The 22500-nt window shown below is 35.2% G+C and overlaps 1 protein-coding gene across 1 annotated transcript in view; it reads left to right on the top strand.

Annotated features, from left to right (window-relative positions):
• LOC135198089 (uncharacterized) overlaps positions 1–22500 on the top strand; it is a 399798-nt gene that overhangs the window by 219738 nt on the left and 157560 nt on the right. Inside the window, exons 2-3 of the mRNA XM_064225521.1 lie at positions 17434–17681; positions 18804–19014. Of these exons, the coding sequence (XP_064081591.1) occupies positions 17434–17681; positions 18804–19014 (459 nt within the window). The remainder of the gene's footprint in view (positions 1–17433; positions 17682–18803; positions 19015–22500) is intronic.

The following is a 22500-nucleotide window of genomic DNA, read 5'->3' as shown; positions in this document are numbered from 1 at the left end:
GATCTACAATTAATTGACTCAAGAGTCCCTTCGGCCCCTAGCAGCAGCACTTCCATTCCTTTTATTGTATCTCCGTTCATATTCTTTTTCTTCCATCTTAGTGTTTGACCATGTACGTCAAGGTTGAAGTTTTTCCAGGTCGAAATTTATGTCAAGTTCGAAATGTACGCCAAGATCGGCATTTACGTCAAGGTGAAGGGTTCAAAAATGAATGTGATGCACCCATTCTGTAATCAAGTTGGTAATCGCTTGAATTATGAGTTTATTTCCATCGGTCTAATGATTACTTCAGGCTCGTGATCTACGGAACCCGCCATGGCTCTAATAATAACCGACCTGGGTCTTTGTAATTTTCCCTCTCTTCCTCTCTCTCTCTCATCCTCCTATCTCTTCCTCTCTCTTGCCACTTGTCCTTCCCCTAGCCCTTGTACACTACTCTCATGTTTCCAAGACTCTCTCTCTCTCTCTCTCTCTCTCTCTCTCTCTCTCTCTCTCTCTCAGTCGGTCTGTAATATATTCCTCTCTCTGTCTATGTCTCTGCCTCTCTCTTTCTCTGCATGTCTTTTTCTCTTCCTATCTCTGTTCTGTTCTTTATATAGCCCCCACTCATTCTCTCTTTTTCTCTCTCAAAAAAATGAAAATAAAAATAAGATAAACTTCCCTACTAGGACTTATTTCTCGGTAACCTTCAGTAACACTCGCTTCCCCTATCGAATTAACATCCCTCTCCCCCCTCCATCCCTCCTCCGCCGTTCCCTTCACCCCTCTCCCTCCTTAGAATTGAACTCGACGGGTATTCCTGGAAGGTGGATGGTGGGGGGGGAGGGGGGAGGGGGGGGAGGGGAAAGAGTAATATTCCCTCTCCCAAAAAATGACTTGTGTCATGAAACGCAACAAGGGAAAAATATAAGTTTACCTAAATATAGCCGTGGCATTTATATAGTATACATACACACACACACACACACACACACACACACATATATATATATATATATATATATATATTATATATATATACATATATATTATATTATTTATCCCTTAGCGTTTAGATTATCCCCATGAATAACATAATTCTAGCAGATTACATAATGGTGTGTTTTGGCTTGTGTGATGATTTCAGGGTTAAGATTCTTATTTGTTGTCAATTTTTACTGTATTTCTATGGAATATCCTGAAATATATGTTTTTTTTTTTTCGACCTTTTTTGCATTCATATATGTTCATATGGATCTTTTATGGTATGTTTATGTATATGTGTATATTGATGCAGTTAGTTCGAGTTTACCTAAACATATACAAAGCTAAATTCGTATATGTATTTATGTGTAGCCTTTAAGGATTCAAGTATTTATGTATGTATACATGTATGATCGAGTTGATACGTATTCACGTAAACTTGAAGCCAAACTCATGTATGTATTTATGTATACCTAATGGATATACAAAACCAAACTCATACATATAATTATGTACAGTTTTAATGGATTCATATTTGTATGTATGTATACATTTATGATACAGTTTGTATGTATGTATGTATGTATGTATGAAAGATGCCAGAATTCAGGTTCACCTGTGCTTAAACAAAACGGGATTTTTTTATGTATGCATACATGTATGCAAGGAAAGTATGAATATTTAGGAATTAACGAAGCTTAACGATCATAATGTATTTGTTATACGTTGTTTTCTACCGGAACAGAAGAAGACTCAGTTGCAATATCCATTTAATCCTAATAGGAAATAAATGCAGGGTTCGTTGGCTTCATGGTTTTGTTCCTTGAATGTGTCATTGCTTTCTGTCACGTTATGAGACTCTCTCTCTCTCTCTCTCTCTCTCTCTCTCTCTCTCTCTCTCTCTCTCTCTCTCTCTATTAGTTGTTTAATTCAGATGAATCTTTGAGCGCCGTTCCTGGAAATACCGTTTAAACAGCTTTCCTTAAGAGTGTAAATAGATCCTTACTCGCTCTGGTTTGTTCTCTCTCTCTCTCTCTCTCTCTCCTCGTCTCTCTCTCCTCTCTCTCTCTCTCTCTGTATCTTCTCTTCACAGAGAGAATGAGATGAATAATTTTATCGCTGAGAAGATGAATTCTTCTACCCTGTGATGATAACATTCTACTTTGTTAAGTCAGATTTATTCTGAACAAATCGATGTTTAAAAAACCAAAAAAATCGACTTTTCTGTACAGCATGTAATGCTGTATGAAACTCTCAAGTCACGGCCCGGTGGTGGATTGTGTTGTTGGTACCAATAGCGGTGCCAGACGCACGGTCATGGCTAACTTTAACCTTAAATAAAATAAAAACTATGGAGGCTAGAGGGGTGCAATTTGGTATGTTTGACGATTGGAGTGTGGCTGATCAGCTTGCCAATTTGCAGCCCTCTAGCCTCAGTAGTTTTTAAGATCTGAGGGCGGACGGAAAAAGTGCTGACGGACAGACAAATAACCATCGCAATAGTTTTCTTTGACAGAAAACTACAAACGAAGAGGCTTCCGATTTTGTGTTATAATCCTGACTAAGTGGAGAAAGGAGCAAACATTCTTTCTGTTTACAGGAACCTTTGTCTTTCTGTGTGTCACTTCAACAACTTATTTCATCAAGTAGTCAGTAAAATCCTGACTTAGCTTTATGATTTGCTTTTGATTTCATTGTGGTTTGTCTCTCTTCGAAATCTGAAATTGAAGAATCTCAGTCAGTCTGAAAAGAACAGCTCGGATGAGGATATAATTCGTTCTTATGTAGGCTGAGTGGAAATCGTGATGGGAATGTGTTCCAATAATCTCAGTTTGTATATTGAATGAAGGAGACTTGTTTGTAATGGGTAACAATATCTAAGTGACACCTCCATAGGTTTTTGATCAGTGGTTGCTAAATTGCAGAACAAAATTGGAAGCAATGAAAAACGATAGTTATTTTATTGGGAGTGAGTAAATATTTTCAGTCTTCGGACGATAAAATGAATGTGAGTTCTCTTTATATTTAAACATCGTTAAACTTTGTGTAAAGAATGTTGCATTTTTGACAGAAATTTCTTGTTTTCACTGAATGTGAGTCGGACCAACGAACCGCAGGTTAAAATGCTTGAAATCGAGTTTATTTTTGAGTTCTAATGGAAAGTTAAGTGCCCCTCATGAATGGAGAACTGAAAAGGGCTAGAGGAAATGCTCCGCCTGTTTTCACTGAATAAGAGAGAAAAAAAACTATGAATGGACAGTTGAAAGGGTTCGAATAATTTCGTATTTAATAGAATTTCATTTGAGGAATATTTTCAGGTTTGAAGATCAAATGATTGAAATAAAATTTTTTTTCTAAAACCGAGTAATATTACGAACAAAGCGTTGAAAAGATTGAATTTGAAAATAGGCGAAGAAAGTTGATAGAGAATTGACGTAAAGAAATTTGAATACGATATGCCAAAAGAGTTTCAATGATATTGATATAAAAAATATAAAAATCTAGGGAAAAAAATAATTTAAGTTAATTGGACTGATATAAAAAAATGTAAAGGTCTAAACAAAAAAAAAGGAGAAAGTTGATTGTACTAATATAAGAAATTTAAAAATCTACTATAAAGATAAAAAGAGAACAGTTATTGTACTGATATAAAAATTTTAAAGTCTAGATAGAAAAGCAAGAGAAGAAAGTTGATTGTATGGATATAAAAAATGTTAAAGTCCAGATAATAAAATAATAGCAGAAGGTTAATTATAGTACTGATATAAGAAAATCTAAAAGTCTAAATAAAGAATAAAAGGAGAACGTTTATTATACTGCTATTAAAATGTAAAAATCTAGATAAAAAATAAGAGAAGATAGTTGATTGTACTGATAAAAAAATGTAAAGTGCTAGATAACAAATAAGAGACAAAAGCTGATTGTACTGATAAAAAATGTAGAGTGCTAGATAACAAATAAGAGAAAAAAGCTGATTGTACTGAAATAGAAATTGCTAAAAGTCTAGATAACATAATTAAGAGAAGAAAGTTGATTGTACTAATATAAAAAAAATCCAAGTTAAAAAAAGTAAAAGGAGGAAGTTGATTGTACTGATAGAAAAGATATTTAAAGTCTAATGAAAAATGAAGAGAAGGAAGTTAATTGTAATGATATAAATAAAATGTAAAAATCTAAATAAAAAAAGAGGAGAAAGTAGATTACACTGATAAAAAAATGTAAATATCTAGTTTAAAAATGAGAGGAGAAAGTTGATAGCACTGACATTTAAAAAAAATTGATTCAGTGAGAGTTAGAACTGCCAAGAAAAGCTGAAAAGTTTTGAACGCAGAAGAAGAAGAAGAAGAAGAAGAAGAAGAAGAAGAAGAAAAAGAAGAAGAAGAAATGCTTTGGGGGCCGAAGCGTCGGTTATGTCATTTATATGCATGAGGCGAGCGTTGACAATGCATGTGAAAATGAGGCTGTTAAAAAATATGGCTGTTTAAAATATGGCTGTTGGAAATAAGGCCGTCAGAAATAAGGCAATAAGTGACTTGGAACGTAACAACGGGACTAAATAACGTTCTGGACGCCCACCTAATTGCATTTCATTATTTGCCCGTTTCCATTATTTGAATGACGGCAGGGAAGGGGATTAAAAGAGCTAGTGGCGTTATCTTCAAGCGAGAGAGAGAGAGAGAGAGAGAGAGAGAGAGAGAGAGAGAGAGAGAGAGAGAGTGGAATGAAACTTTGGTCCAGGAATGACTATACACACACACACACACCACACACACACACACACATATATATTATTATTATATAATCTAATAAATATATATATATATATATAGATATCGGTAGAGAGAGAGAGAGGAATTATATATATATATATATATATATATATATATATATATATATATATATATTGACAGAGAGAGAGATATTCTTGGTGGTATGTGGTAAGTGGTGTGCATGCACAAAAATAATCTAGACATAGTATAATTACTCACTGAATTCATACTCTTAAATACATTATAATATCTCAAGGTTAAGAAAATAAATTGTCTAATATCTCGAGTCCAAAACATTTAGCAAATGAAAATGATAAAGTTACGATCTATTTCCAGAGAATGAATTTAAACCCTGAGTAATAATATGGTAAGCATCTTCCCGACTCAAGAAGATCAAAGTCAGAATAAATATTGTATTTCGAAAAATTATTTTACGAAAATAAATAGCGGGTCACTAGGCAATTGAGTTTAATAACCGAGGAAAATAATAGTTCCATTCTTTGAAGCCGATTCGAACAATGGAAAATGACCCAAACGGAATAAAAATGGTCCATTAGAATTTTGACGAATAGAAGGAATGCGGAAACTGAGGATTCGATGATATGAATTTTAAAAAAATCCATAATGAAACTCCGACGAAAAGAGCATTAAGGGGAATTCCAATTCCATAGTTTTTGTTATAAAACTTTAGAAGTTAATCAAGTTTGGTACGTTAGAGCACCACTCAAGAGCTCATTAAATAGAGACGACTCTTAAGTCGACAAAATTGAGTCATGTCGAAAATCTTAAATCCACAAATTTTAACGAAAGCGAAAAAGAAAATAAATATAGAGAATTGCAACATGGATCTTATGTCCGTAAAGTTTAACATTGAGCATTGTAACCTGGATCTTATACCCGTAATTTTATCATGGAGAACTGTAACCTGAATCTTATATCCGTAAATTTTAACATGGAGAATTGTAACCTGGATCTTATATCCGTAATTTTAACATGGAGATCCTGAATCTTATATCCGTAAATTTTAACATGGAGATTTGTAACCTGGATCTTATATCCGTAAATTTTAACATGGAGATTTGTAACCTGGATCTTATATCCGTAAATTTTAACATGGAGATTTGTAACCTGGGTCTCATAACCGTAAAGTTTAACGAAAGCAAAAACAAAAATAATAAATCTGGAGAACTGTAACTCAAATCTACAAAATTTAACGAATGAGAGAGAGAGAGAGAGAGAGAGAGAGAGAGAGAGAGAGAGAGAGAGAGAGAGAGAGAGAATTGTAACATCTCAAATCCGTAAATTTTAACGAAAGCAAAAATCAAAGTAGATATGGAGAATTGTAACTCAAATCTCAATTTCACAAATTTTAACAAAAGCACAAAAAAATGATAAATATAGACAATTGCTACTCATATCTCAAATCCGCAAATTTTAACGATAGCAAAAAGCTAAATAAATATAGACGATTGTAACTCAAGTCCACAAATTTAAACGGAGAGAGAGAGAGAGAGAGAAGAGAGAGAGAGAGAGAGAGAGAGAGAGAGAGAAATGGTAATTCCTAAATCAAATCCTCAAATTTTAACGAAATAAAATATAAATGAATAAATTCAGAGATTAGTAACTCAAATCTCAAGACCGCCAATTTTAACGAAAGGAGAGAGAGAGAGAGAGAGAGAGAGAGAGAATTGCAACTCAAATCTCAAATCCCCAAATTTTAACAAAAGCAAAAAACAAAATCGATATAGAGAACTGTACCTGAAATATCGAATCCAAAGCAAATTTTAACGAGAGAGAGAGAGAGAGAGAGAGAGAGAGAGAGAGAGAGAGAGGAAATTGTAACTCAAATCCGCAAATTTTAACAGAAGCAAAAAACAAAAGAAATATAGAGAATTGTACCTGAAATCTCGAATCCGCAAATTTTAACAAAAGCTAGAAACAAAATAGATATAGAGAATTGTAAGTGAATCTCGAATTCGCCAAAAAAAAAAAAAAAAAAAAGTGAAAACCGAATAGCAACACCTCTTCATAAACTAATTCTATTTAATGTATTCGAAGGGTCTAATGGGACCTGAAAATGTGCCGAGCACTCTCCACCTCTGGGTGTATAACTGATGGCCTAATTTCTCGCGAGCGAACCATGGGTTCGCTGATTGTTTTCGCTTTGTTTCGTCGGAATGTGCTTATTTTGTCATTTGCAGCTATTGGGGTCATTTGTCCGATTCAAGATGCCCACCTACTACTACTACTACTACTATCTCTCTCTCTCTCTCTCTCTCTCTCTCTCTCTCTCTCTCTCTCTCTCTCCAGTTTGTTTTATCCTCCCGTCCCTTTTTTCCTGTTGTGTGATTTATTTGTTGTCGTGTGTATGTTATGTATGTATGTATTTGTGACTTACCTGTTTTCGTATGTATGTGTGTATGTATGTATGTAGGTAGGTATGTATGGCTTTCTTATTTTCATAGGTAATGTATGTATGTATGTATGTTTTACTCATTGCCGTATGTATGTATGTATGTATGTATGTATGTATGTATGTATGTATCTTTCTTATTTTCACATGTATGTAATCTATGTATGTATGTTTTACTCATGTCGTATGTATGTATGTATGTATGTATGGCTTTCTTATTTTCATATGTATGTAATTTATGTATGTATGTTTTACTTATTGCCGTATTTATGTATGTATGTATGTATGACTGATTTACTGTCGTATGTATGTATGCATGTATGTCTTATGGTTTTTATATATGTATGAATGTATGTATCTTTTGTATTATATGTATGTATGTGTGTATGTGTGTGTAAGTATGTATGTATGGTTTTACTTGGCAGTACAGCCCACCGAGAATTATGAAAAAACGTTAAAATAAAGACTGATATAAAGTTGAAAAATTGCTCAATAAAAATTTCCTTTTCCTGTTTGTTTCATCAAAAATAGTTTATTCTACCTTATATAACTTCGTGCCTGAGAAGATTAGTTTCCAATCGCGTACATGCAACGCGCAACTTTCGTTTTTATAAAGCGCATGCTTTCACATGTTTCATGAAAGACTTCTCAGGTAACATGATGCAAAACCCGACGAACAAGTTAATTAGTGTACCTTACCTGGTCTACAGGTCGATTGGTCTCTGTAGCGTCAGGTTTGATAATGAGGTTATATATAACATTACTTTTTCCTCTTTACACACTGAATAATTTTTCTCTCGGTTTTTTTTATTTATATATTTCTGAGTTTATTGAAGAGATTATTGATGTTAATAATATCGTTAATTACAAGTTATTTAATAATTGTAATAGGTTTTCGTTATAGCAATTATATTCCAGTATTTACTACGAAATTTTAGTCATTATTTTGGTATCTTCTTACTATTTTTAAAACAGATATCTCTTAAAGATTTAACCAATAATTTCGAAAAGCATATCATCTCTTGTTTTCAATGACATTGTGGACGAGTATTGCCACTAAAGATAAAGGATTACTACTTGCGAGCCTGTTATTAGTACATTTTTTTATATGTGCTTGAAAGGTCTTACGTTACAAATGTTTTAAAACAATACTGTCCGTTAGTTTCTAAATATTACAGTTACAACTGAACTTTCTGTAACTGTATAAATATTATTTTGAAATAAATATATCAGTAAATGTTAGATATTATTTTTAAAAGACTTACCAGCATTGTTCCAGTTACTTTTCAAGTAATATTTTCACCATTATTGTTACTTATGAATTAAAAAAAATAAAATTATCAACCACCTCTCCATAACATTCTTGAAAGTTTCGTCGAAAAGTTTTCATATAATAATTTTTTAAATAGAGAAACTTATTAAAAAAGTACTTCTGAAACATAGAGCAGACGAGTAAAATTTTCAATTTTTTAAATAGAGAAACCAACTTTAAATAAGTATAGTTACAAAATGCATAGCAGACTAGAAAAATTTTTAAATATTTTTTTTTTGAATAGAGAAACTGCATTTTTAAAAAGAAATACTTGTAAAACATAGAGAGACGAGTCAAGTCTTCAAATAATATTATCCAGAATAGGGAAACTATCTTTCTGAAAATACTTCTAAAACGTAGAAAAAAACCCCCCCAGAAAATCATAAATGGTCAACGTACGGAAAGCCTTACTTCCTGGAAAACTGGCCTCCCAGGGGGCGGGGCCGCTATAAGCCACACCCTCTGACACAGGCCGCACCCAATTCTGCTAATTCTCACGAACTTAATCACTTCTCTCTTTTATTACGGAATAACTAATGTCTGTCGGTTATTTCCTTTCACACCTGGAAAATGAGATCGATTCGGTAATTATTAAGCTCAGGTGAGGTGTCCTCGATTTTTATTTTGTCTGCCGATTATTATTATTATTATTATTATTATTATTATTATTATTATTATTATTATTATTATTATTATTACAAAACATTGTACATGTGCCCAGAAAAAAGCTTTCATAAAAATGAACGCAGTTTATTTATCTATTTTTTTTTTTACTGGAAACTCACGCTGTTTACTTTTCCGCAAATACCTTTCTGGAATATCGCCGTTTAACTAAACAGGCCTTGCTTATGTTTTGGGGGCAGTAATGCAACACGAAGCTTTTAAAAGATGATATTCATGAGGAAACCGGACAAAGCCCGTGAACTTGAAATATTTCAGGGCAACATTCACACGTATATATATTATGTACACACACACACACACACACACACACACACACAACACACACATATATATATATATATATATATATATATAATATATGCAGTTGTTGAGCCACAAATATCGTTTAATATCCGGTTCACTTGAACTCGGGAATAACCTCCACTAAAGCGGAAAAATTAAAAAAGTAGAAAACAATTTTAAAAAGGAGAAAAATTATAAAGGGGAAACATTTAAAAGGGGAAAAATTAGAATGGGGAAAATTTGAAATGAAGAAAGTTTTAAAATAAAGATAAATTAAAAATGGGAAAAATTATAAATTTTAAAAATGAAAAATTAAAAATGGGATCGGGAATTCGAACCGTCGTCTGGCTTAGAAACCAACAACAACAATATATATATATAGACAAAAGATATTACTATCAATATATTATATATATATATATATATAAATAGATAGACAGATAGAGAATATTACGAAATGATTCGAGTGGGAAGATCAATACTAATGTACAGTTAGGAAGTACAGTCACTTATGACAATTTACCTACAAATAATTAAATAAATAAGCGCATTGAAACGAAAAAAAACTCTCCTATAGAAAAAGAAGAAATCTAAAAAAAAATTGTGAAACAAGAGTTACTCCTTAATAAAGAGAGTCTTTTCATTACGAATCATTAAATGACTAAGTTGTTCCTATGCGCGGGTGATTTCAGGTTCACTTTGCACAACGATGTTTTAATTGATTTTTTAATTACATGTTTTCATCTACGAAGGAATAAACTCATGATGAAGGGTAATATCACTATCCCGATAATAATTTTAATTAAATTTCAACGATGTAGCACCTCAGTAGCGCGATCGGTATGGTCTTGACCTGCCACCTCGGTGGCCGCGCGTTCGATTCTCGGGGATTCCACTGAGGGGTCAGAAATGTGTAATTCTTTCTGGTGATAGAAGTTCACTCTCGACGTGGTTCGGAAGTCACGTAAAGCCTTTGGTCCCGTTGCTGAATAACCACTGGATCCGTGCAACGTAAAAACACCATACAAACAAACAAACAATGAACGGTTATGAATGTTTGCTGAATTTCGATCGGGGATGCTACTGAAATACTCTGGCTCAATTTGAATCTAGATTGGCGATTTTCTTCGGTTTTTTGAAAAAGGGGAGATAATTATCACAATAGTAATCATGATAAATAATTATATCAGTCACTGTCATAAAGATGATAATATATACTCAGCTAAGGTTTGTGAAGTTCCTCTGGCTAAATTTTACTCTAAATTTGTCGATTAACTTTGGCACATCTATATGAGGGTGATGTAATTATCAGAATAACAATTATGATAGATAATTATATCTGTCGTTATCATCAAAATGATAGTATATACTTAGGTAATGTTTGTCTGGTTCTTCTGGGCTAAATTTGAATCTTAACTTGTCGATTACCTTTGGTATATGTAGATAAGGGTGATGTAATCATCACAATAGTAATTATGATAAATGATTATATATACCAGGCATTATCATAAAAATGATAGTACTATATCTCAGTTAAAGTTTGCCTGGTTCCTCTGGGCTAAATTTGAATCTTCATTGGTTGATTACCTTTGGTACATCTAGAAAAGGATTATGTAATCATTGCAATAGTAATTATGATAAATTATTATACCAGTCGTTATCATAAAAATGATAGTATATATCAGCTAAAGTTTGTCTGGTTCCTCTGGCCAAATTTCGTCAGTGCACCTCATTCGGTGCAATGTAGGCATTCCTTAAGGTTCTTTGCAGCGTCCCTTCGGCCCCTAGCTGCAACCCCCTTTCATTCCTTTAACTGCACCTCCGTTCATATTCTCTTTCTTTCATCATACTGTTCACCCTCTCGTAACAATTGTTTCACAGTGCAACTGCTTTGAGGTTTTCCTCCTGTAACTCCTTTCAAACCTTTTACTGTCAATTTCCGTTTCAGCGGTGAATGGCCTTAGTTGCCCCAGCGCTTGGCATAATGCCAAAATAAATGTATATAAACTCTGGCTAAATTTGAATCTAATTTGGCGAATATATTTGGTGCATATATACTTATTTTATCTACGCCTTTCCTCTTCAGTAGTAAAACATATAAACCCCCTTTCGTAACACGAACCCATAAAGAAGCCTAATGAACGAACAGTAAAAAAAAAAAAAAATAAAAAAAAAAAAAAAAAAAAAAAAAAAAAAAAAAAGCGTAATTAAAATGACGTCGGTTTTTGAAGTGATAAAAAATACCTCTATTACTGAACATAAACCTCGTTCAAGAAGGTGAAAAAAAAATCAGCCCCCCCCCCCCCCCAAAAAAAAAAAAAAAAAAAAAAAATGTCAAGTGCAAATATTACCCGATTAGATTTTTTTCGATGGAACGCGGAAGTTTCCATCTCCCCCACCACATCCCCCACCCCCCCCCCAAAAAAAAAAAAAAAAAAGGAAATAGAGCTGGAACAAAAAATCTTACTCAAAAGTGAGCATATATTAGTTAGACCGAACTCGACGCCGAATGTGTGTGTTTTTTTTATTTCTTTATTTTATTTCCTGAAGACTTTTGAAATAGCTCATTTCTGATCTGTTGCGTTTGCTGCAGGATCTCCCATGTAATTTAATTATCCGGAATTTATTTCTTTTTAACCTGAATTAACAGTTGCTGATTTTAGACAGATACTGAAGGAAGTTTGAAAGGAGTTCGGCAAAGGTTACTGATGTTTACAAACGGCTGTTGATACAGCCTCGTGGAGACCTTAAAAAGTGAATGCCATAAAATCTTTAAATGGTGCTGCTTAAATTTCTTTATTTTTTCCTATTTCGAAACATTATATCAGATGTAGTTTTGTGAAAAATCCTATCCTACTAATCTTTATATATATTAATATATAACTATATATAACATAATAATATATACTAAATATTTAATTAGACTATCGTATTTATAACAATTTTGAATATATACATATATATCATATATATATATATGTATATATATATATATATATATATATATATATATATATATATATATATAGGTACAGTAAGAGGAATGAAAAGGGTTACAGCTAAGGGACGTAGCACAAAACCTTTTAAGTACGGCCTACAGTGTACCGCGTGATGGAGCACTGATGGCACAACCGCACTACCTGAAGTTAAATGAGAAGAGGCCTGTCTATTACCTAATTTCTTTTGAGGGCAATATATATATATATATATATATATATATATATATATATATATATATATATGGTTTGGTGCTGCGTCCCTTAGCTGCAACCCTTTTCATTCCTCTTACTGTACCTCCGTTCATATTCTCTTTCTTCTATCTTACTCTCCACCTTCTCCTAACAGCGAAGTTTTCTTGTTGTTAAACCTTTCAAACCTCTTAACTTATTTTTTTTTTCCAGCGCTGAATGACCTCATAAATCCCAGGGTTTACTTGGCCTTTGGCCTATATGGCCTATAAATTTATTATTATTATTAATATTATAGGAGCGTCAGAATCTGGAATTTTGTCTGGATTTTTTGTGTACTTGTTATTTTTAATGTATTTTTTTTCCTATCCTCAGTATTATTACTGGCATTATCATTATTATTGTGAATACAATTTTTTCTGCTTCAGCAATTGTGTGGATATTGCCGATTACGAATTTATTATTATTATTAATTATTATTATTATTATTATTATTATTAATTATTATTATTATTATTATTATTATTATTATTATTATTATTATTATTGTACTTAGGAAGCAGAACCTCTCTCAAGCATACTTTATTAAAAGTAATGGCTACTTCAGCAGCGTTATACAAGTGTAACGCTGCTGAAGTAGCCATTACTTTTAATAAAGTTATTATTATTATTATTATTATTATAATAATAATATAATAATAATAATAATAATAATAATAATAATAATAATAATAATAATAATAATAATAATAATAATAATAATAATGTGTGGCGCCGTGGAGGAGTGGGTTAGGTCGTCAATAGACTTAAGTCAAGTTAAGCAACATTGGGGCTGGTCAGTAGTTGGATGGGTGACCGCTCTCCTCGGCGTTGATTCCTTGGGAAAGGATCTTTACCATAATTTCCTCAGTCTACTCAGCTGTAAATGAGTACCTATCCCTGATGGGGTAGGGTCCAGCTATGGGTTAAATAGCATAACTCAGCAATGATGGAAAGAAATGAAGGAATAAACGACAACGACGTAAATGGAACCTCTGGCAACAGAGGAGCTTCGTCCGGCAACCAGGTATTCAACCCAATTGAAGGGGAAGACGGTCAGGTACTTGGAGTCGTCATCCAGCAACTGATCACCACAACGACAATAATCAACAGCCTGAGATTGGAGCTACAGAGGCAAAAGGAAGAAATGGACAAGAGAGAAAATAAGGAAATATGGAGATGCTACATCAGAGCAACCCGACGGAGAGAGGATATAGAAGAAGATTGGTCAACATCTGGAATGAGAGGAATAACACCCCCCAATCAGAGCAGAGGCTGGCAGACCAAGTAAGGAACATAAAGAAAAAGAACTGGCTCTCCCAACAGAAAGAGAAGAACTGGAAAGGGAAATGTCACACGACAACGAATTACACGAAGACGAACTGAGAGACGATGCCACAGAAGACGACAGGGAGGATGAGGTATCAAACAACGACACACGAAGAAACACCGACGAAGTAACAGAGAGGACGGAATGGGTAGAAAAGATCAGACAATGGATGGAGCCAGATACAGAGAGAACAAAGATCCCCTCCATGAAAGCCTACAACACCAAGAAATTAAGGGAGAAAACAAGTGAGGTCAATGAAAATAATGGGCATAATACAGACCACCAGTATCACAGAAACAAATAACTTGACATATGCAGGAGCAAGATTAGTAGCAGAACTGATGGGGATTCGAACACCAACACCACCAGCACAACCAACCCCACACACCAAAACAGCAACCTCCTTGGAAAAGGAGCCTGGAAAAGCCAATCATGGTGATGAGATCTGACTTGAGTAAACTGAAAGAGATGGCAGAAAAAAGGCTAAGAAGCAAGAAAACAAGGGAGGAACTCAACGAGAAATACAAATTACAAGAGAGGGGACTAAACAGCACCATAGAAGATGTAAAACGAGGCTTAAGGCCAAAGCACATAAGATCCAACGGTACATGAACAGGAATAAGGGATACCACAAAAGAACAAACTATTCGGAACCCACCAAAAAAGACTATACAGCCAACTAAGAGGGGAGACAACCACCCAGAAATTCCTGAAGCCGAACCAAGTAAGAGACTCTGGGAAAACATATGGAGCAATCCGGTATCACACAACAAACATGCAACATGGCTCCAGGAAGTCAAGGAAGAAGAAACAGGGAGAATAAAAACAAAGATTCACAGACATCACGACAGACACAGTCAGACACCAACTAAAGAAAATGCCAAACTGGAAAGCCCCAGGTCCCGATGAAGTCCATGGATACTGGCTCAAAAACTTCAAGGCCCTACACCCACGAATAGCAGAACAAACTCCAGCATTGTATCTCAAATCACCAAGCACCCAAATGGATGACCACAGGAAGAACATCCTTAGTACAAAAAGACAAGAGTAAGGGAAATATAGCCAGTAACTACAGGCCTATCATCTGCCTACCAATAATGTGGAAGTTACTAACAGGTATCATCAGTGAAAGGCTAAATACAACTACCTAGAGGAGACAAACAACCATCCCCCACCAACAGAAAGGCTGCAGAAGGAAGTGTAGGGGCACAAAAGACCAGCTCCTGATAGACAAAATGGTAATGAAGAACAGTAGGAGAAGGAAAACCAACCTAAGCATGGCATGGATAGGACTTATAAGAAAGCCTTCGACATGACACCACACACATGGCTAATAGAATGCCTGAAAATATATGGGGCAGAGGAAAATACCATCAGCTTCCTCAAAAATACAATGCGCAACTGGAATACAATACTTACAAGCTCTGGAATAAGACTAGCAGAGGTTAATATCAGGAGAGGGATCTTCCAGGGCGACTCACAGTCCCCACTACTCTTCGTAGTAGCCATGATTCCATGACAAAAGTACTACAGAAGATGGATGCCGGGTAGCAACTCAAGAAAAGAGGCAACAGAATCAACCATCTGATGTTCATGGACGACATCAAGCTGTATGGTAAGAGCATCAAGGAAATAGATACCCTAATCCAGACTGTAAGAATTGTATCTGGGGGGGGACATCAGGATGGAGTTTGGAATAGAAAAATAAAGCGCCTTAGTCAACATACAAACAAAAGGCAAAAGTAACGAGAACTGAAGGGATAAAGCTACCAGATGGGAGCAACATCAAACAACATAGATGAGACAGGATACAAATACCTGGGAATAATGGAAGGAGGAGTATAAAACACCAAGAGATGAAGGACACGATCAGGAAAGAATATATGCAGAGACTCAAGGCGATACTCAAGTCAAAACTCAACGCCGGAAATATGATAAAAGCATAAACACATGGGCAGTGCAGTAATCAGATACAGCGCAGGAATAGTCGAATGGACGAAGGCAGAACTCCGCAGCATAGATCAGAAAACCAGGAAACATATGACAATACACAAAGCACTACACCCAAGAGCAAATACGGACAGACTATACATAACACGAAAGGAAGGAGGAGGGAGACGGACTACTAAGTATAGAGGACTGCGTTAACATCGAAAACAGAGCACTGGGCAATATCTAAAAACCAGTGAAGACGAGTGGCTAAAGAGTGCATGGGAAGGAGGACTAATAAAAGTAGACGAAGACCCAGAGATATACAGAGAAAGGAGAAAGACAGAAAGAACAGAGGACTGGCACAACAAACCAATGCACGGACAATACATGAGACAGACTAAAGAACTAGCCAGCGATGACAATTGGCAATGGCTACAGAGGGGAGAGCTAAAGAAGGAAACTGAAGGAATTGATAACAGCGGCCACAAGATCAGGCCTAAGAACCAGATATGTTCAAAGTACGATAGACGGAAATAACATCTCTCCCATATGTAGGAAGTGCAATACGAAAAATGAAACCATAAACCACATAGCAAGTGAATGCCCGGCACTTGCACAGAACCAGTACAAAAAGAGGCATGATTCGTGGCAAAAGCCCTCCACTGGAGCCTGTGCAAGAAACATCAGCTACCTTGCAGTAATAAGTGTACGAGCACCAACCTGAGGGAGTGATAGAAAACGATCAGGCAAAGATCCTCTGGGACTATGGTATCAGAACGGATAGGGTGATACGTGCAAACAGACCAGACGTGACGTTGATTGACAAAGTCAAGAAGAAAGTATCACTCATTGATGTCGCAATACCATGGGACACCAGAGTTTGTTTAGAGAAAGAGAGGGAAAAAATGGATAAGTATCAAGATCTGAAAATAGAAATAAGAAGGATATGGGATATGCCAGTGGAAATCGTACCCATAATCATAGGAGCACTAGGCACGATCCCAAGATCCCTGAAAAGGAATCTAGAAAAACTAGAGGCTGAAGTAGCTCCAGGACTCATCGCAGAAAGAGTGTGATCCTAGAAACGGCACACATAGTAAGAAGAGTGATGGACTCCTAGGGGGCAGGATGCAACCCGGAACCCCACTATAAATACCACCCAGTCGAATTGGAGGACTGTGATAGAGCAAAAAAAAAAAAAAAAAAAAAAAAAAAAAAAAAAAAAAAAAAAAAAAAAAAAAAAAAATAATAATATTATTTTTATTATTATTATTATTATTATTATTATTATTATTATTATTATTATTATTATTATTATTATTATCATCCATTCCATTCGTACAGATGCAATAATTAAAATATATTCTTTTAGCCCAAAGAACATTCTATTTAAAAAATCTTATATGAAACCTAACTTAAAAAATTGTTTGAATTAAATTGTTGTTTCTTACCTTACACCTAATTTTAAGGTTAAATAAAAAAAATTGTAAATTAAAACCAAATTTTTTTCTTATTTCCAGATCAGTTTTACGGTCAGACATCTTGGAACGGGAGCATCTTCACGGTCAAGATCCCGCGGAACTTCCCGGTGGACATCCCCATCTTCTCCCTGGTGCCCTTGGTGCCTCCTGAGGATCCCGATGAGGAGTCCAGCTACCCCCCGGCGCCCCCGCCGCGCCCTGTAGGCATTTCGGCGAGTTCCCGCCTCGGCAGCGGATTCGGACGAGATGGCACTCTGGCGGAACTGCGTCTGCCCGACGATGCCATCGTGAGTACATTATTATTATTATTATTATTATTATTATTATTATTATTATTATATTAATGACACCAGCGGCAGAACTGATTATTATTTTGATTATTATATTATTATGGGCACCAGCAGCAGAAATTATTATTATTATTATTATTATTATTATTATTATTATTATTATTATTATTTTAGTTATTATTATTATTATTATTATTATTTATTATTATTATTATTATTTTTTTTAGTCCTCCAATTCGACTGGGTGGTATTTATAGTGTGGGGTTCCGGGTTGGCATCCTGCCCATCCTTAGGAGTCCCATCGGCTTTTCGTTACTATGTGCGGCCGTTTCCTGGATCACACTCTTCTGCATGAGTCCTGGAGCTACTTCAGCGTCTAGTTTTTCTAGATTCCTTTTAAGGGATCTTGGGATCGTGCCTAGTGCTCCTATGATTATGGGTACGATTTCCACTGGCATATCCCTTATTCTTCTTATTTCTATTTTCAGATCTTGATACTTTTTCATTTTTTCCCTCTCTTTCTCTTCAACTCTGGTGTCCCGTGGTATTGCGACATCAATGAGTGATACCTTCTTCTTGACTTTGTCAATCAATTATTATTATTATTATTATTATTATTATTATTATTATTATTATTATTATTATTATTATTATTATTATTGGCACCAGCAGAAGAAATTATTATCATTCGGACCCTAGGTACAACACCTTTCAATCCTTTTACTGTAACTCCTTTCATATTCTCTTTCTTCCATCTTACTTTCCACCCTCTCCTAACAATTGATTCATAGAGTCAATGACCGCTTCAGCGCTGAATGACCTCATACGTCCCAGTGCTTGGCCTTTTGCCGAAATTCTATATTCAGTTCAATTGACGAGTAAACTCTAAATGACTCACATTCGTTCCGTTTTATTCAAATTTTACTTTTAAGCAAACATTGCATTCAAGCAAAATACAATAACTGAAATTTATGAGGGCTTTTTAATACATCTTATTAAATTCATTTAATTTTCTTTATTATTAAAAATATAAGAAATGTAAATATATAAAATTTGGCAAGTTCTGAATGTTCATATTTGTCTTGAAATCCCTCCTTATATGACTCACTCATTTTCCAGGGCATGGACAACTGGGGTGACCACAGGGGGGTGAACCCCATGGGCAGGGGTATCCACAGCCCCCACTCCTCCAGGGAGGGGAATCCTCCCCGGATGATTCTACTGGACAACCCAAACAACCTCTTCCAGTCCGTTCTGCAAGATCAGAAGAATGTGATCTCTCTGCGACTGCGCAGAGGCATCGAGCTGTCTGATTACACCAGTTACAGTGGTGGGTGGAGAGTTTTTTTTTTTAATTTCTTTTTATGTATTGGATGAGTGAATGATTATTTGATTGATTTTCATAACTGGCGCTGCGGGAGTTGAGTAGTCGATAATGCATTGAATCTTCGTTTGGACTTTTTTTTTTTTTTTTTTTTTTTGTAGTAAGGGCTAGTGTCATCGGTGCACCTCACGCGGTGCACTGTAGGCATCACACAAGAGTCTTTGCAGCGTTCCTTGGGCCCATTGCTGCGGCTCCTTTCATTCCTTTTACTGTCCCTCCTTCCATATTCTCTTTCCTCAACCCTCTCCTACCAATTGTTCTATAGTGCAACTTGGAGGTTTTCCTCCTGTTACACCTGTAAGACCTCCTTTACTCTCAGTTTCACCTTCAGCGCTGAATGCCCTCATAGTTCCCAACACTTGGCTTCTGGCCTAAGTCGTATATACTAATTCTAGTTAGCTTGAACTTTGAAGTTCCATATGTAAAGAGTCTCCCTGAGGATATTGTGCAATAAGAGAGAGAGAGAGAGAGAGAGAGAGAGAGAGAGAGAGAGAGATTTACATAAAACAATGGAGATATGATATATGACACCAAACAAAAACATTGAAACACTGGAATTCAGAATGACAGAGAGAGAGAGAGAGAGAGAGAGAGAGAGAGAGAGAGAAGGTGGGGGGGGGGGGGGGGGGGGACCTGAGATGCAATTAGAGGTCGAAGGAAGATAACAGATCTGAAGCCGAGTCAGCGAAATGACGAAGGTTTTTGTTCCTCGAAAAGCCGAAGTTCGTTTGGTTTCCTTCGGAGGAACTGGAGAAGAATTTGGTTGATTTTCCCCTTAAATAAGCTGAGAAATAATTCAATATCTTCCCTCGAGGAAGTCGAGAACAAATGAGTGTGTCCTTGTAGAGGAGGTGGATTAGACCGAGGTGATTTTCCAATTTGGATTTTTTGAGGAATCAATTCTATCTCTTTAATGCATTTACAGCGTCAGTGACAACCCATTTAATGTATTTGCAGTACCAATGGCAACCCATTTAATGTATTTGCAGTATCAATGGCAACCCATTTAATGCATTTACAGCTTTAGTGACAACCCATTTAATGCATTTACAACGTCAATAAATGTAACGTATTTGCAGCATCCGTCTTAATCTACTTAATTCCCATTTAATATATTTACATCTACAATGCCAATGTAATCTGTGAATATTGATCATAATATCGGCTCATTTAGTCACTCAAAAAAACTAAAATGAATATGATTAATCTTTTGTAATAAAAGAAAAATGCTCAATCCTGTATGTAAAATGACATAATCTGCCAAAACTTCATATTACAAATTCATCGCAACAAATGCGAGTTTGTTTATGAAATAAAGCAATTCGTTCGTTAATCTCTTCCTGAGAAAAACAAAGGGAGTATTTGCGTAAGATTAGCGGAGGAGGAGCATGAGCAAATCAACTTAATTATTGCTTATATATATAATGCTTGAAACCAGTCGTTCATAAAAGCCAATATTATTTGATTATATTGATGAAAGAATCGTTAATATTATGAAGCCTGAAACTGCGCAGATAATTTATCAATCTGCTGTTTCTAAAATGAGCATCTATTATTTAGCTTCATTCCTTTAATAGATTCACATCAACCGTGCATCTGATGTCTAGGCCAGTCCTTCACGACGCCCCTGATTGGCTGTTGATAAGCGAATCACAGGGCTGGAAACTCTCAGTCTCTCTCTCGAGTTCACATAGGCAGGATATATGTTCCACCTCTCCTGAAGGATATGTCTTTCAAAAGTATCCCTCAGGAAATTTGGAACATACATCCTGCCTGTGAACTCTCGAGAGAAACGGAGAGTTTCCAACCCTGTGATTGGCTTATCAACAGCCAATCAGGAGCGTCGTAAGGGACTGGCCTAGACATCAGATGCACGGTTGATGTAAACTTGATAATCAGATAAAATCAGCATGGCTTGTAGTTTCAGTGTGACGCCGGTTAGCCGATCAGTCAATTCATTACTGTTTTTGTATACGAATTGTTTAATGACCAAAAAATAGATCTGGGCAATCTGAATAACAGATACACATAATTGCAGTAGTAGATTAACCAATCAATCATAAAATGCATATTCGATTCATACAAACAAGCAACGTCCAAAGATCGAATTTGCCAATCAGACTAGAAGTAAATTATATTTTTGTCATTAAAAACATCGAACAACTTTTTTTTTTTCTTTTTTTTTTTTATCTAAAATCGGAAATATGATGATGTCAACTCGAAGAAAAATCTGTGATTAAATCAAGTAAGTTAAAAATTTTGATTTTGAAACAGTCTACTTACAGTCTTGGAATTAAACCAGCAGCCAGTCAGGCAATTATAGTTTATCTCTGAAAAAAAAGACGGTTTATGCTACGTTCACAGAATAGTATTCATTGAACAATTGAGGTTATAGTACGCCTTTGGCTTTGTACACAGGATCTCTATCCAGTCTTTGAATGCGTCAATCACACTTAATATTTCAATATATTGCTAAGGCAACCAATTACTACATACATATTTGCGCGAAATAATGGAATTTGGTATTAAGATACAAAGGTATTCGCCGAATATATCAAAATTGAAATTCAGCTGATCATATTTCAACAGAAATGTTGGCAACATTATATCGACGAATGACTTCACAGAGATGTATCAAAAATTGTGAATCCAGCCGTCTAATTAGGAAATTTATGTTAATAGTGTTTGAAATCAGTCAGCCAACCGTTGTTTTCCCTGTGGCGAGGAAAAGTTACACGCGGATTATGAATCGTAAAAAAGGTTTCCATTAAAATAAATGAAACGAAAATCGGTTTCAGAAATGTGGTCACCACGAATCAACCAGACGAACCAATCATCATCATCATCATCATCATAGTTTCAGTGGAATTTAAACGTAGGTTGTGACTAATACAAAGAATCAGACTGATATACTCTGTTTTTTTCCATCTGTCCACGCGACTGTAGTGTTTTCGCATGGTAACACTGCGTCCCGGGCTTTAAATAGTTACGCTATGTGTAAGTTTTAGGTAAATAAAAGGATATCTGGGAGTACATTTGCAACTGAAAAGTGTTTTAATAAATTACAGTATGCAAATTACACTGTTAATATTCGAAATATTATATTGTTATTGTTGTTGAATGTAAGCAATGTAACTATGTAAAGCCCGGGATACAGTGTTACCATACGCAAACACCACAGGCGGATGGACAGATGGAAAAAAACAGAGTATAGTTTAGACTAACAGACGGAATTAAAACGTGACTTGTTATTAATAGTAACAATCAAAACCTAAGTTGCGACTAATGCAAAAGTATCAAAACGTAATTTGTGACCAATAGAAAGAATTAAAACGGGACTTGTGACTCACAGAAAGAATTAAACCTGAATTTGTGACTAGTAGTAAGAATTAAAACGTTAGTTGTGACTAACAGACAAGAGTTTTAAAAGAA

Source organism: Macrobrachium nipponense, chromosome 23 (assembly GCF_015104395.2).
Source record: "Macrobrachium nipponense isolate FS-2020 chromosome 23, ASM1510439v2, whole genome shotgun sequence".
Classification (NCBI taxonomy): Eukaryota; Metazoa; Arthropoda; class Malacostraca; order Decapoda; family Palaemonidae; genus Macrobrachium; species Macrobrachium nipponense.
Note: the sequence above shows the minus strand (reverse complement) of the source record. Positions and strands in the feature narration are given on the sequence as shown.